The sequence below is a fragment of the Phyllostomus hastatus genome, unplaced genomic scaffold (assembly GCF_019186645.2).
Source record: "Phyllostomus hastatus isolate PE091 unplaced genomic scaffold, TTU_PhHast_1.1 phas_scaffold_345, whole genome shotgun sequence".
Taxonomy (NCBI): Eukaryota; Metazoa; Chordata; class Mammalia; order Chiroptera; family Phyllostomidae; genus Phyllostomus; species Phyllostomus hastatus.
In genome coordinates, this window is record NW_025334024.1 from 24,876,894 (window position 1) to 24,892,672 (window position 15,779).

The 15,779-nt window shown below is 51.5% G+C and overlaps 1 protein-coding gene across 1 annotated transcript in view; it reads left to right on the forward strand.

Annotated features, from left to right (window-relative positions):
- Positions 1-517: 517 nt before the first annotated feature.
- The window catches only part of AMFR (autocrine motility factor receptor), a 28,641-nt gene continuing 13,379 nt past the window's right edge, over positions 518-15,779 (forward strand). Inside the window, exons 1-4 of the mRNA XM_045818733.1 lie at positions 518-992; positions 9,834-9,926; positions 11,946-12,110; positions 13,457-13,609. Coding sequence (XP_045674689.1) covers positions 726-992; positions 9,834-9,926; positions 11,946-12,110; positions 13,457-13,609 — 678 coding nt within the window. The 5' untranslated portion in view covers positions 518-725. The remainder of the gene's footprint in view (positions 993-9,833; positions 9,927-11,945; positions 12,111-13,456; positions 13,610-15,779) is intronic.

The following is a 15,779-nucleotide window of genomic DNA, read 5'->3' on the forward strand; positions in this document are numbered from 1 at the left end:
AAGTCTGGTTCGTTTTAGACTGCTCGAGGCTACCGGTTAACAGCAAAAACTTGACCATTTTTTATTGGCGACAAATTTAAGACTCCATTAATCCTCTTTGTTTTGGGGGTTAGGTCTTCTATCATTTCCTATGATTCCCATCTGCGCCACCAGGGAAGTTGTTAGGCCCACAGGGGTGCTCAAGGGTGACCTGCCTAAGGGGGGTTAAAGGGAATGAAGCAGCTGGACGTCTGGTGGCCCGGGTCCCCGCGTCCTGCGGATCGGCCACGCGACCGGGGCCCGACCGCCACGGAGCTGAGTGACACGCGTCGGCTCGGCCCCGGGCGGCTGTCCGTTGGGTCCGCGGCCCGGGGTGGCTGGGGAGTCGGCGGAGGCTAATGCTGGGTGCAGGGACCCAGGGCCCGCGGCCGCGGCCTTCCCCGGCCAGGCGGCGGCGCGACCGCTGGGGGCGGGGGACGGAGGCCGCGCCCTCCCGCCCGTCCCGCCCGCATCCCGCTGGAGGCGGCGACCCGCCCCGAGCCCGCCGAGGCTCTTCCGCGCCGGCAGGGGCAGCAGCGGGAGCGGCGCGAGCGGCCAGGAGCGGCCCGGCTCTGCCCGGCGAGGAGGAGGCGGCGGCGGCGGCGGCGGCAGCGACGCCAGAGCCCGTGGGTGCCGTTCGCGAGGCCGCCGCAGGGGTCCGGCCGCGGCGCGGGGAGGCCTGGGGGCCGGAGGCCGCCGCTGCCGCCATGCCGCTGCTCTTCCTCGAGCGCTTCCCCTGGCCCAGCCTCCGCACCTACACCGGCCTCAGCGGCCTGGCCCTGCTCGGCGCCGTCGTCAGCGCCTACCGCGCCCTCAGCCAGCCCGAGGCCGAGGCCGGGCCCGGGCCCGGCGATCCGGAGCCCATAACGGCCCCGGTGCAGCCAGACCCCACCGCGGCCGCCCGGCCGGGCGCCGGAGGGCCCGGGGTCAGCGACGTGGCCCAGTACCTGCTCTCCGACAGCCTGTTCGTGTGGGTGAGCGAGGCCGCCCGGGCGCCGCGGTGGGGCGGGCGGGGCGCGGGGGCCGCGGTGTCACCCATTATCGGGGGGCGGGGGGCGTGGCTGGAGCTAAAGCACCCTCTGCCCGGACCACCGAGTGCCGGGCGGGGTCTAGGGGCGCCCGGCCGAGGGAGACGGTGAGGTTGGGGTGGAGGGTGGGCGGGGAGGGGATCGGGGGTGTTTTGAGGAGGGGCGCCCCAAGGCCGAGGGCTGGAGGAAGGGGTCGGGAAGCCGGAGGGGGGGGGGCGCGGCTGGGACCCAGGGGACGGGAGCCGATCGGGGATTAGGTGTCGGGGAGAGTGAGAGGTGGGGGTTGCTGAAGGACCTCGGGGAGGGAACCGGAAGACCCCAAAGAGCAGGAGTCGCCACAGGAGAGGGGGCTCGGGGAGCCAGTTACCGGCTCTTCCATTGACTCCTGGAAAGAAGTCGGGAGGCTTTTCGGAGTCGGTGGGCCCGGGCGGGGCGGGGCGGGGCGCGGTGGTGGGGGGCGGGCTGCGGCGAGCGGGGTCAGGGAAGAGGAGAGGCCGGGCCCGGCTTGGGCTTTGAGCGTGGGGAACTGGGGGCATTCGGGTGTGTGCGGACACTCCTGTTCGGAGAGAGAGGCCGTCCCCCACAACTTTTTGTTGTTGTTGCCACTTCGTCGGTGATTGCCCTCTTTGGGTGACACAGGCCTACCTTCCTTTCCTGTTGCTTTTACCTGATGATTCACGACCGTTTCCGCCGCTGTCTGAAGACAGCCAAACACTGCCAGTCAAGGGGCGGTTCGCCCTTCTAACGCGGGATTTCCTCCCTGTAGCGATGCACTTGAAGACGGCGTTTCCAAGGCGTCCGTCTGCCAGTGCCCGACAAGCACCCTCTGCCAGGCAGAAAGGCTGGTTTCGCTTATTACAATAGATAATTTCAGGCCGGGCAGATCAACAGTTACTTTGGCTAAAGAATTGTTTCCGCCCTGGCCTTGAATGCCTCTTACATAAATGCCTCAATGATCGGCGTGCTTGCTCCAGGATTGACGTCTGTCGCCTGGGTCTGCCGTGGCATCTTGGGTCTCGTCTCCGTTTGCAAGTTCCCATTTGGGGTTGAGAGCAGGCTGTAAATGACTGAGATGAATATTCCTAGTGTATAGACTATATGCAGCTCATTTGTTGTAATTAATCCCACTGTGCTTCATCGGGAAGCAGAGGGATTTGCGAACTCTTCGGGGCCGTGGATTAAGTCTCCAGGTCCTTCTGATGCCGAGATTAGTGGAAGGGGTGGGAGGGGGAGGTCCATTCTTCCACTTCTGGGTCGGGCTGACCGCCAGGTACCGAATCAAGAACTCCGCGCCCGTCTGTTAATTTCAAATCTAGTTTTGCACTGAGTTAGCAGGTAAAGAGTTGTGAAGCGGGCTTTAGCCAAATGTTAACATGGCTTTTGAGATATTTTTTAAGTATAGGCTATAAATAAGGCTTCGAAAAGGAACCACTATGGTATTTATCTAACGAGTGCTAGTATCCTTTAATTATTTTCCACCCCCTAACAGGGTTTTAAAAAAAAATTTTTTTTAACAAAACCCATGTTCAAATTTCAAGGTTAACTAACACACCTCTTTGTGAAACAAACAAAGCCTGTTGAGGTTTTTTTTTTTCCCTGTGAAAATTAGTACTTTTAGGAAAGATTTTCTTCTTAGTGTTTTCAATAACGATCTTGCTCTTGCAAGTGTATCATTTCTTCCTATCTGTTGATACACTTTTCCTTTCTCAGTTGATCTTACTGTATTTTTTTTTTTTTTCACCGTTCCTCTGATTCTTGGACTCTCACTGGGCTGGCCTGGTTCCTTAGACCCCCCCCCCGCCCCCCATGTGCACACTGGTAGTTTTTCTCATCGCCCTTACGGCTTCTGCTGCGGTGGCCGAGTGGCAGTCAGAGTCTCAAGGACGTCCTCCATGGAGGGATATAAAACCTTGACCTTTGGTCAAAGTGGATCCTTTTTGTCCCCTGCCCCAAAGACATTCAGATTCCATTTTTAAAAACCAGGCAAGACAAAACAAAAACGGATCCTTCTGCCTGTGCGCAGACCCTGTTAGCTATTGTTTGACAACTGAAATCTCTAAAATGTATCTTTGTAGAGCCCGCTGTGGATCCATATAGGTCTGGTGGCATCGCAGGAGGTTTTTGATGAATAGGCTCAACTTAAAACCTTTCTAATGTGCTATTTGGGGCACTCTGGAGGGCATAGCTGTGAACATTTCCCCCCTCCCCTCCAAAGCAATCCAAGGCGACATTTGGTAAGTGGTAATAGACATATCGAGAAAACATGGCGGGGTGTGGAGGAAAGAGGAACTCATGCCTAGGGAGCGATGCCTGGAAGGGGGCACTTGAACTTAGCCTTGGGGCATTCCAGGTAGAGAAGACTGCCCCAGACGGTGCGGGGACTGCAGGTGCAGAGAGGCCCGTAACCCGGCCGGGAGGTCGAACTGGCAGGGCCTCTGATTGCAGAGCCAGGCTGGGAAGGGGAACAGGGGGCTCAGGAGGCAGGGGAAGTGGCCCTCCCTGCCCTGTGAGAGAAGGGGCGAGGCAGGCAACCGCTCTGACGGGGTGTTTCTCGCAGTGTGGACCTCCGGCCACCCGGTGCATTTTCACTTGGGGCCCTTGTGAAGTGCAGTCTCTCAGGCTCTAGCTGGGGGTCAGTTTCAGGGAGAAGGATGGAGCCCTGGAATCCTCGTTTTGATGACTGTCCAAGGTGGTCTTAGGCGCAGGAATGGTGGAGAAGCTGATGAAGGAGAGGATGGGGTGGGGGGGCGAACACCCGATTATGTAAACCTAGCCCGCTGTGCTCAGGAGTATGGACGTGATTTTGTGCCCCGTAGGGTTAAAGGGGGAGTGGAGGGGAGGAGGGGCTGTCTTGACGACATGGTTTTTTCAGGGGACGGTCTATGGCAGCCGTGGGGAAGATGGATTTTTGTGGAATGGGAACAGACCAGGAGATGTCGTGACTTAAGACTGCTTCCCTCCAAAGAAGTCTCGCCAGGGGGCCTCTCTGGTGTGGACACGGAGAGGAGGCCCCAGGGTCCTTATACTAACACAAAACTCAGCCTTGGTATGATCACTGGTTCTCTCATGTCTTTCTAGAACTTTCTGGAAGTTTCATTCCAGATTAGGTTTCATTCGTTACTCATTTCTAGCCTTATTTTACATTTTCCTCCTATGTCACTTCCATTAAAGCACCTGTTGATTCATTCAAAATCGTTATGTTAAACCGTTCAGGTGCTTTGGCTTTTCCACTTCTTTATCCTTACTCATCATTTTTGTTACTTTCTTCTTCTCTTTCTCTCTCTTTTTTCTGTGTGGACTTGCTTCTAAAGTTGTGAGAGGACATGGTAAAATGGGGAAATAGAAATATGAAACAAGTGTTAAGGTTCTGACTTAATGGTATGCAAATCAGATAACTTAAATAGACGTTTCAAGGGGAAAAAAAAATCACCGGAAACAAAAATAGATGAAAGTGAGCTGACGGTCCATTCAGAGCCGAGACGGGCGACCTGTGGCGGCGCCGTCACCTCGGGCTGGTTTCTCAGTTGTGAAGGAAGGGTCTGTGGCCCACGGCGTGCGGCCCCACGTGTTTACTGACCGACAGCCCACTGGAGGGAGGGCCAGTTGCCGACTCTGCTTTAAAGAGCCCACCTTCCCCTAATTTTACAACTTCCGAAGGGAAAGGAATGCACTACGCTTGAGTCTGTATGATTGCATATCCCAAAGGAAATTAGAGAAAGATGTTAGCTCCGTACATATTGGGGCAGCTGAAGAGGAAGACGAAACTCGTAAATAATAGGATGTAAGCCTCATGAAACAACTTAAAGACAAAGGGAAAATCTTCCGGTGCCGGAAAAGAGACTGCTCTTTGAACGCTGCTAGACTTGTGCAGGGTGCTTTGCGTATGTGCGTTCTGTCGTCATCTTCTCTCCCCTCTGTGAAAAGAGGGGTACAGGGAAAAGTGCCTCTTTGCGTTGTATGGCCATTTTGTCCCTGTCCCCGGGAGCCTGCGGGGGGGCCCTGCACTGCAGTTGTCCTCACAGAGAGGGGACTGACAAAGGGTGTGTTAGCGTTAGGTGGGAGACCAGGGGACAGCCTTCTTCCCCGTGTCCTCGCAGCAGCTCCTGGTAGTCCCACCACGTTTCGTCCCCAGCTCTTAGATAACGCCCCTGGGCGTTGCAGGATGGAACCTCCCTGCAGGGTCACGTGGATCACCGTGGCTGAGCCGTCGGTTACCGAGCCTCTTCTTTCTCACTCCCGCAGGCCCACCTGTCTTGTCATTTAGTTCCTCTCTTCTCGGGTCCAAAGGGAGAGCCGTGCTGGGAGGGGGGTTTTCTCCAGGGGCCTCAGGGCGCAGGCCTGGGCGCCCGGCGACGCCGGGGTTCCTTGAGTCAGTAGAACCTGACCCGTTCTGTTCCGGGCTGCATGGGGCGGGGGCTCATTTTTCCTTTGTGCAGACTGATAAAAATTAACGGCATTTGCTGAGGTTTTTAAAAAAATGTTATGTGAAGTTTTTTTTACAGTGTTGTCGATTTGAGAAAGTTTCCTTAAAGAGTAGAAGCACCCTGTGTTACAACATTCACCTGTGACTCAGGCCACACCGTTGTGGTTTGTTACTCCTCCGTCTCCTTTCATATAAATGAGAAAAATAATGTGGACTTTCAGAACTGGTCCGATAAGTTAACAGGATCTAAACTTGAAAAAAATAACAAAGAGTGCCAATTTAGGGTGCAGAAGTTGAGAAGCACAGAAGTGACACATAGTGAAAAGTATGCCCCCCCCGCGCCCCGCCTCCCTCTACAAGAAGGGGCCGTCACCCGCCCCTCGTAATCAGCGCTGATGTTAAGCAGAAGGCCAAGGCTGGCCAGGTGCCAGACGCAGTTCACATCTGCGTGTCACACACGTGTGCATGTGCACATAGTCCTCTTGCACAAGAAGTAGCATAGTAATCACAGTTCCATGCTTTTCTTTTTTAAGCGAACAGGTTACTTTGGAGGTTTCATACAACACTAGTGAATGTGGAGCTGCTGGGCTAGTGTTCCTGGTTCCACGGTGTTCTGTTACTGAATTGGTCCCCCTTCCCCTTTATTAGCAGAAGAACGGGCACTTGTTTTCTGGTTTTCTGCCATTACCAACACTGCTCCATGCACCCCTTGCACGTACACCTGCGTACATTAAAGAGCGGGGTCTGCCCACCGGGAAGAGTCAGGCGGCTGTGTGGGGCTGAGGGGCCGGGGTGAGTGTCTGTCTGTGCTGTGCTCTGCGCGGATCAGGGGCTGGTGCAGACCCGGCTGCTGGGAGCGGCCTCCTTGTGGTCCTCAGAGGTAGGAAGGGTTGTCCTGGTTCTAGGGATCTGAATCTGGGCTGAAGTGTTGTTTCTGGAAGAAGATCACTGGTGCCCTAATGGGATCCAGTTTGGGATTTGCTTCTAAATGAGGAATGCAAAAATGATGTTTCTTTCCATATTTGCAATTTTTCAAGCCTTTGTTGATTTTAAAGTTGAGAATTTATCGTGTCGTCATCGCAATGACATGATATTTGTGCAATTAAGACATTTTTTCTATAAATAGACATATAATAAATAATTATTAAGGCTTTAAATTTTTATTTTATTTTTAAAGATTTCATTTATTTATTTTTAGAGAGAGGGGAAAGGAAGGAGCGAGAGAGGGACAGAAACATCAATGGGTGGTTGCATCTCTCATGCCCCCTACTGGGGACTGGGCCCACAATCCAGGCATGTGCCCTAGACCAGGAATCGAACCGGTAACCTCTTGGTTCATAGGCCTGTGCCCAATCCACTGTGCTACACCAGCCAGGGCAAGGTTTTTCTTTAAAAAACACTATATCATAGTCTTAAAATAATTTTTAGTTGCTTTGAGTCTTATGTAGCATTAGCTTTTCTATAAAGTTTGCCAATGGTTCTTTCTTTTTACATAACTTCCCTTTCTAATATCACTATACCTTTTCCAGCCTTTTTTCCCCCTGCAGTGAACTGACGGTAGTTAGCACCAGCTCAATGCCAAGTTGAGATGCAGTGAAGAAGGAAACTTTATTCAGTGCAGAAAGCTCAATCGAGATACAGCAGAGCTGGGAGATAGCACAGCTGCAGAGTGTTACATGGTGTTACACTCGGTTATGGAGCGTCCTGTCCTGACCGCGGGGCAGCACAGCTGGGAGGTGGCCCTGGACAAGGCGGCCCTGGGGCAAGGCCCTTCTCTGCCTACACAGCTCTGCTCCAGCCTGGGCTGCTCGACCTGCTCTGGTTCTGCCACTGGGCCTGCTCCACTGTGCTCTGGTGAGACGTCTGGAGTGTTCCAGCTCCAGGCAGGGAAGCACAGCTTCCCCTCTTTAGTGGAAAGAGAAAGTGAGCTCCCAGAGCTGGATGGGAGCTGCCTTTCCGTCCTCATGCAAATGAGGACTCCAAATCTTCACAGTTTGATTGGCCCAGAAGGCACTGTCCTGATTGGTCAGAATGGAGCTGCTGTGATTGATTGGTAAAGGTGCTGATGGGGGTATAGTTTAGCAGCGCGGATTAGAGGGGGAATGCCTCAGCCCTGTGGGTTGAAACACAATTCCAGGACTCCTTCGCAAGGGCTGGCCCTCCGGGCCAGGAACGTGGTGCAGGCTGGCAGCTTAGTGCAGGCCTCTCCCTGACGTGCCCTGCGGGGCGAGAGGCCCGTGTGCAGAAATGGCTGCTGGCTCTCCTTTGACACCTGAGCCCAGTTAGCCGCCAGCAGCCCTTCTTAGTAGGTGTCTTCTTTCTCAGGGTCCACACTTCTCGCCCTGGCTGGTATTTAACTCTTTTATTTAAATTAAAGTAGAAATGGTTACATGTGGGTGATAGGATTTATGAGGGCTTTCTGTTTTGGGCTTTTTTTTTTTTTTTTGTAAATCAAAGATACAAAATTTTTACACCTTATTTTTGAATTTAGAAAAACTTTTAAAAAAGTTTAACTGAGAAATAGCCAGTAATACTTTAGCTTTTGTTTTGTAGTCCAAGATGTTCGGGAATGCTGTTTTGGATAGGGAAATTATTGAGCAATCCTGAATTTGCTTTCTTTCTTTCTTTGCTCCAGCAGCAGCTTGCGTATTCTGTTAAATGTTTCCTAAGTTCTGTGTCTCGTGACCTAAGAGCGCTCCGAGGGTGGGCGCTAAGTGTGTCGCGTTTACGTCTTTATTTCATGTGCCCAGGTGCAAAAACAGGAAGAATTCTCTTTTAGTTAGGTTGGGGCCTGTGTGGCTGATTTTCAAAACCCCGTTCAGCTGGGGCATGTGCCCTGAGGGGCTGTGGTTGTGGTTTTGTCTTAGGGCTGATTTTGTTAATTAACGAGTCGAGGTTTCCATTGACTGGTTTTCAACATCATCTCCTTAAAGCAGCGGATTCTAAGCCATTTGCTGGATGTGATGCAGGGGGCGGTCCCCCGGGGAGCCCTAAGTTAGGGATCTAGGATGCTTCGGATAACTAATTTGGGATTTTTTTCCCTCTAGTTATTTGGATATAATTACCAGAACAGTTTCTTTTTTCAGCAGAACTATTTTTGTTTCAGTTCTTGAAAAATATGTCACACTCATCCTTGCCCCATTAGGCAGGCAGACTAGAGGTAAACATGATTTAATCTCTTTTTAATGAATCGGGGCTGTCCTGTCACAGGGCGGCCGGTATGACATACGAGGGGAGCCCAGAGAGATCTTAGCTCGCTTCCTTCTATTACTCCCTTCTAGCTCTTCTTTCACCTCCTTTTTTTTTTTTTTAATTTTTAAAGAAACCTATTTGCTTCTTTTCAAAGCAGAGGGAAAACCTCTGGGAAGAGGGCTAGGACCAACTTCAAGTAAACTTAGTGAATCCAAGAGGGAAACAGCCTTGACACTGAGCTGGTGTTTGTTTTCCTTTGCTCCGCTGCAAGCCCTGTCTCCTGCCTTCACCAAGGTCCTCGGGCTTTTTCGCGGCCTGCAGTGTTGTACAAAGCACTTGAGCATCAGTGATGTGTCGTGCCACACACACACCAGCCCTGTGGTCAGGGCCAGCCCGCTCTTCCATTCGTGGCGTTAGGTTTGTTTCCGTGCGAGGCTGTCCGTCTGTCATGGCGGTAAAACACAGCGAGGCAGCCCCACTCCGGGTGAAGGAGGCCTTGGTTCCGCATGGGTGTCTCACGGTTGCCTTTCCGTCCTCAGCCCCTCGGGCCAGTTTTCCTCCTCCTCCCTTCCGGTTTCTCAATTCCCATCTCCTCTAATGGCCCAGAAGCTTGACTTCAAGGCCAGCACCAAGCAGAGAGTGCCTTTCGGCTGGCCGATTGTCGCATGACAATGTATTGTAACTACACATATGTATTTTGGTCTCAATTCTTCGTGTTTTTGGTTGGGCCGGGCAGGGCAGGATGTGTGTGTGCTGGATTTTATTGTTCATGACAACAAAACAACTTCATTTTCTAGAAAACTTTTCTTTGAGACGATCAACATCCTCACGTAGGAAATGCTGTGCCTAGGGGACAGCTGCCGTGCATAAGGTACATGCACTTTCACATACAGCGCAGAGTGGACACGCAGTTTGGTCAGAGTGAAGGGGAGCGTGGCCGGCTGGGGGTCCATGCTGGCCCCTCTCTCCCCTCGCCTCGTCCCTCCTCGCACCGCCTCCTGGAAGTGGGTGCTTAGGAAAGGTGACGTTTGAATACTCCCTCTCCTGTGCCGGCAGAGAGCTGGGAAGGCTCAGTCATTAGAAGTGATGGCCGAAGGCCTCATACGAAGTCGTGGGGCTGCTGTTGTTTCCGACGGGAGGAAACAAACTCTCTTTCCCCGGTCTGCGTGCAGGTCCTCGTGAACACCGCCTGCTGCGTGCTGATGCTGGTGGCCAAGCTGATCCAGGGCGTCGTGTTCGGCCCCCTGCGCGTGAGCGAGAGGCAGGTGAGTCCAGGCCACGGGGGCGGGGTCTTGCCGCCAGGATTTATTTTTTTTTAACTTCACTGTTGATATCCTTTAAAAATTTGCAGAAAAGTTGCGCGACTACCACGAAGGAATTGATTCGTAGTTAACATTTTATCTCATTTAACATTTGCCTGTGGTTTTACATGTACTTATTTTTCCTGATCTGTTTGAGAGTAACCTGTGAATATCACAGCCCTTTACCTCTAAATACTTCAGTATATGTTTCCTTTTTTTTTTTTAAGATTTTGTTCGGTCTGTATTTCCTAAGAGCAAGGACATTTTCTTGCATCACCACAGTGCAATGGTCAAAATCAGGAAATTCGGCACTGACGCAATGTTTTATGTAATCCACAGTCCGTATTCAAGGTATTCAGGTTGCCCCGGTATTGCTCTTTACAGCCGCTTTCCCTGCGACTCGTGCGAATGTAGTTTTTAAAGAAGCACAGATTTTAGCTTGAATGATCAGAAATATCACTGTTTAGAACATGGATTCTATTTCAAAGGAATTCCCTGAGAGATTTTAATTTTTCCCCTTTGGAAGAGTAAATTAGGATTATTCTTCCAGCAGGAAATTGGGCGACTTCGTCTGTTTTTTCGGTGAGACAGTTCTATTGCACATTGTTCTCGGAAGGCACGGGCGAGCGGACGCACTTCCAGTAAAGAACTGTGTTACTCGATCCTGCGCAGATCGGCCGTTCCGCCAAGATGTCAGTGGACAGAGCATAGGATGACGCTTGTTGAAATAAGCATTCAGAACGGGCCTCTACAAGAACAACTTATAAACAAAACTATATTCTGCTTTCTCTCATCTCAGCAGTGCTAAGACACGGGGACCTACTCCACCAACAGTGTAGCAGCGGCTTCGCCCTTACCTGCCCTTGCGGCCCTCCTCTGCTGTCAGGGCAGCCGTGGTCCCCGTTTAGGGCCCAGTGCAGTGGCCGTGGTGTCTGAGCTCCCGGGTGCTGTTAGGGGCAGCGCTGTTTTCCCGGAGACTTTCCCCTGGCACCACTGCCTTCTCCAAAACAGCCACTCCGGAGCCGCCCCGATGGGATCGGCCGGATGTAGATGCTTCTTTCCTCGTCGAGAAGAACCTCTGACTTGTGGGCCAGAACGTGGTCGGGCCGGGCGAGCCGTGTAATTGCTGACGGGTTGCACTGGCCCCGGTGGGCCGCAGAGACGGTCTTCTTTTTCTCAAATGTTAAGTGTCAGTTGGAAATTTATGGGAAACAGCCTCGGAGTATTCCCGAGATTTTTAAGAGACCTAGAGGTAATCATAATGTCACATTGGTTGCGCAGTGCTGCGTCTGGCTGTTCCAGCATAGGGAGCGTTTCTCCGGCTGTTCGCTGGCGACTTCAAGGTCCATCTGTAACCACTAAAATGATACATTTGAGAATATTCACTGACCTTGGTAAGGCTCTGACAATACGATACGTGAAAGACAGCAGTGCGCAGGAAGTGTTCTGCACACGGGGGGAAGACAAGAAAACTGCAGAGGAATGTTAGGGCATCATTTTTGTCGGACACGTTTGTGCACTTTTGTTGATTATGGGGTGCCCAATGAGTAGATATTGGTTTTTAATCTGAAGGATGTTTTAAAAAGTCTGATCTCTATTTGTGTTAAAATCCAGGGAGCAGACGTAAAGATGATCCTTGGAGCCCTCACCATTCTTTTCCATTTCGTGTTGGAAATATTTGTATTACTTAAATATTTGTATTATTTAATTCATAAGGTGCTAGACTACTGTCACCCCCTTTTGAGGGCTGACTTCCCTTTAGTGACTTAGGATGACAGCCCGCAGCCTGCAGATCCCTTTCTGGGTGCCTGACCTCTGCCCTGCAGAGGGCTCCGTTTTCCCTTTGCTTCTGTTTTCTCGTGGACGCGAGTTAGAGCCGAAGACCAAACGTGTTCTCCGCAGAATCCAGCTTTTGTCAGGTTAACGTCTCTTAAACGGGTTAGGTGTCGTGGTACTGACCTTCGTAAACATTTTTCTTTCCAGCACCTCAAAGACAAGTTTTGGAATTTTATTTTCTACAAGTTCATTTTCATTTTCGGCGTGCTGAACGTGCAGACAGTGGAAGAGGTGGTCATGTGGTGCCTCTGGTTCGCCGGGCTGGTGTTCCTGCATCTGATGGTGCAGCTCTGCAAGGACCGGTTCGAATATGTGAGTCTCAGCCCTGCTCTGTGCTTGCCGTGCCGAGCATCGGCCAGATTTACGTTCTGTGGCGCGAAGGGGCCGCCACACACATGTGTCGGGGGAGCTCCGGAGAGGAAGCCTCCTGCACCAGGTCCCCGCGGCCAGTGGGGAGGGACTTTCTGCCGCATCCAGGGAATGCGGAACCAGAGTCTCCTGGGGCGGGGGTCGCCTCCCTACCCAACCTTCCGTTCCATTGCAGCCCTCGGGGGTCGGTTCACCAGTTTGTCGGTGCACAGACTGTTTTGATCCCAGTGCAAGAAACCTTAGTATATAAACTGAACAAAAGCTGGTCCCTTCCAGATATTTTCCCTTCAAACCTCCTTCCATTTTTCCCCCTTACTCTGTTTTTTGGAGCTCTTCTTTCTGATTAGTCTGCACTGTGTCCACCCCGGCAAGGACTGAATTGGCCCTCTGGGTTCCTTGGTCCCGGGAGAAGGGAGTCCTTTTCCGTCTGGGCACAAGACCTGCCTCTTGGCTTCGGATCAGAGCTCTGTGCAGGTGCACCCTCACTCCTGAGTGCCCCTGAATTCACTCCGTAGAGCCTGGGTAAACCTACGGTTCTGCCCTGCAGTTACAGCCACTGCAGGGCCATGCTCGTCCCTTCTTTGCCCGGTCGTCACGGGCCAGGGGCTCTTGACCTCTGCGTGAGTTCGCTTCAGCCCCAGAGTCTTTATAGTGCTGTCACAGGTGAACCCCCATTCAAGGTCAGGAACAGGAGCTCCTGACCCCTCCAACTGGTTTGCTGTCCAGTTAGACACCTTCCTGCTCAGGAGCTATGGCTCCAGGCCTTCCTTTCCAAGCCGTTGCCTCTCCTCGCATACTATTAGCAGAGCATCACACCCGTGGCAGAGCTGCACCTGGGTTACATTTCAGCTGTCCGAGCCCTAACAGACTGGGGACGCCCTCCAAGCGGATTTGGGGCGGGGGGCTAGAGCAAGAATGGGAAAGAGCCAGCAGGAGGTGGCTCTGTCCCGAGTCCCGTTGAAGGTTAGAGGAATGACATGACGTCTGAAAAATTGCTTCTGGAGGCTTATAATCCCACTGGTGGGAGGATCCTTGAGAATTTGAGTTGAAAACCTAATGCACATTGTTGTAGTCAGTAGATTAAACGCTAAAGATCTCTATGAGTCAGCTCATACTCATGTTTGGGCTGGGTGGAGGGTTTTGGCCATCTGGTAACGGGGTGCTCCTCTGTGCTTTGCATTTGGTAAATAGACCCCCAGCAAAGCTGCCAAGGTCACCCTAGGGTCTCTCATTGAAGTTCACCACTGCCGGGACGAAGACTGAGCCCCCCCCCATTTTGTGCGTTGCAGCTCTCTTTCTCCCCCACCACCCCGATGAGCAGCCACTGTCGGGTCCTGTCCCTGCTGGTCGCGATGCTGCTGTCCTGCTGCGGGCTGGCGGTGGCCCGGTGCGTCACGGGCTACTCCCACGGCATGCACACGCTGGCCTTCATGGCGGCGGAGGTAAGAGGCGCCGCGGACTTTTGCTCTGCCTTCGTTTCTGAGTCTTTTCTGGGACGCGAGAGGGGTGTCCACCGGTTATTTCCTCCGTGACGTGGCTGACAGGTATTTGGTCCTCCACTTTAACGGGCCCTTTCTGAGTTCTGTTTCGTGCTGGGGCCTGGTACTGAAAGCTCCCGTGTGTGTGACGTCATGCCATCCTTGCTGCAGCCTGATCGAAAGTGGTTGTTGCTGCCATCATTTAAGTAGTTAGTGCCCACTAAATACTAGGGATTATTCTAAGCACCCGTGTCGACCCACTTTTACTCGTATTTACTCATTTTATTACTCTTGTTCGAGAATGGGGGTGGGGAACGGGCATTGGAGAGTGGAGTGAGTTGCTCAAGGTGCCAGACCAGCCGGCGGTGCAGCCGCATCCCATGGCTGCGGGGGCGGATGATGCTCCCGGGGCGGACGGTGCTCCTTGGGTGGACGGTGCTCCCGGGGCGGACGGTGCTCCCATAGGCGCTGTCACAGGGGCTGGTGTTGGCGCCACGCAGTGCTCTGTGGCGGTGGCTTCCAGATGGGGCATGAGTCAGGGTTTCATAGGATAGCAGAATGTGTAAACCTTATTTGTTATTTTCAAAGGATAACTTGATATTCATGTATATGTTAAAATTTACTTTTTAAACCTTTCAGAAAATACCGATTTCTATTTGGTAGAAGTCAAAATTTTCTGTGTGTTCTTATATTCAGCGACTTGGCTGTTTTACTCAGGCCAAAGACAGAATACTTTTATCTTGCCCGTAAGTGGTCTTATTAGTGAAAAAAATATATCAGTTCAATATATTAGTAAATATATTAAAGCTGGTTAGCTAATATCAAAAACACTAAGTCTGAACTAACTGGGAACTTGTTAGAATAGGGTTAAACTTTATTTGATTAATAGCATTCGCTTCAGAGTATAATATAGTAGCGTAAGTAAAATTAGAAAAAGAACATTTAAGTACTTGATAAAAACATTTGCAGCTTTTGTTGAATACTTTCTGTAGTGAAAAGTATAAACTGTATTTCCTCTTGAAAAACATCTGTCTGAAACTTCATTTACACTGACTAGTGTTGATTAGTTTATTTTAGATATGTTTTATTATAAACCATCATTTGAATAATACCATGTTTTTCTTTTTTGGTTATCTAATTTTTAATATTAGGCCAAACTTTGAACAAGGTACACCTAAAAATAAAGGCATTTAAATTAGGTCTATTGGGGCATACTATATACTACATATTTTTATTTTCATTTGTTACTGTTTATTCTTTTAAGATAGTTTTTTGTGTTATAGATTTGCTATTTTGAGCTAAATTATATTTTTATACGTGTGGTGTTTCTCTTCTATGTGTGGTAAAATATTTTCCATTTATAACTGAAAGTTTCCTAATCTTAAACATAAATAATTTAACAGTTCTGTTCTGGTAAGTTAAGGGGAGAACGTCCTTGATATTAATTTCGGTAATACGCAACGCCACGAGGGGTTTATTTTGTTTTCGATCTCCTTCGTTCTCCTCTCCTCCGTGTGGGCCGCGGGCGCGCACAGCGTTGCTTGGAGAGAGCGGCCCCCGTCTAGGTCAGTGGCGTCACACTCTGCCGCACCCACCGGGTGTCACAGAACGCCGTCCCAGGTAGTCAGGTGTGGTCCCTTAACGCTGTGGGAGGTAGGAGTGGTCGCCACACTGCTGGGACAAGGGCTCTCTAGACCGTGGAAGGTGTCCTCAGGGGAGGAACAGGTGTGCGTGACGGTCACCTGTCAGTAGAAGGGTCTCAGTGAAAGTCGGGTCGCTGGATCCTGCAAGCAGTGTGTGGGCACTAGAATCAGACTAAGTGGGACGGCCGGTCTTGCAGAGACGGCGTTGCCGTGCAGCCACGTGTGAGTTCAAGGTGAACGGCAGAGGGACCTGGCTTCCGTGTGCCGTGGAATGAGTGTCACGATAAGTGTTGTTAACGCCCATCCTCTCTATCCACATAAAAAATTTGTTTCCTCGTGATGAGAACTTTCAGGAGCTACTCTCTTTGCAACTTGCAAACACACTACACAGCAGTGTGAACTGTTGGCATCACGGTGGACACTGTGTCCCCCGTGCTTACGTGACTTACACCTGGACGTTTGCTCCTTCTGACCACCGGCATCCAGCCCCC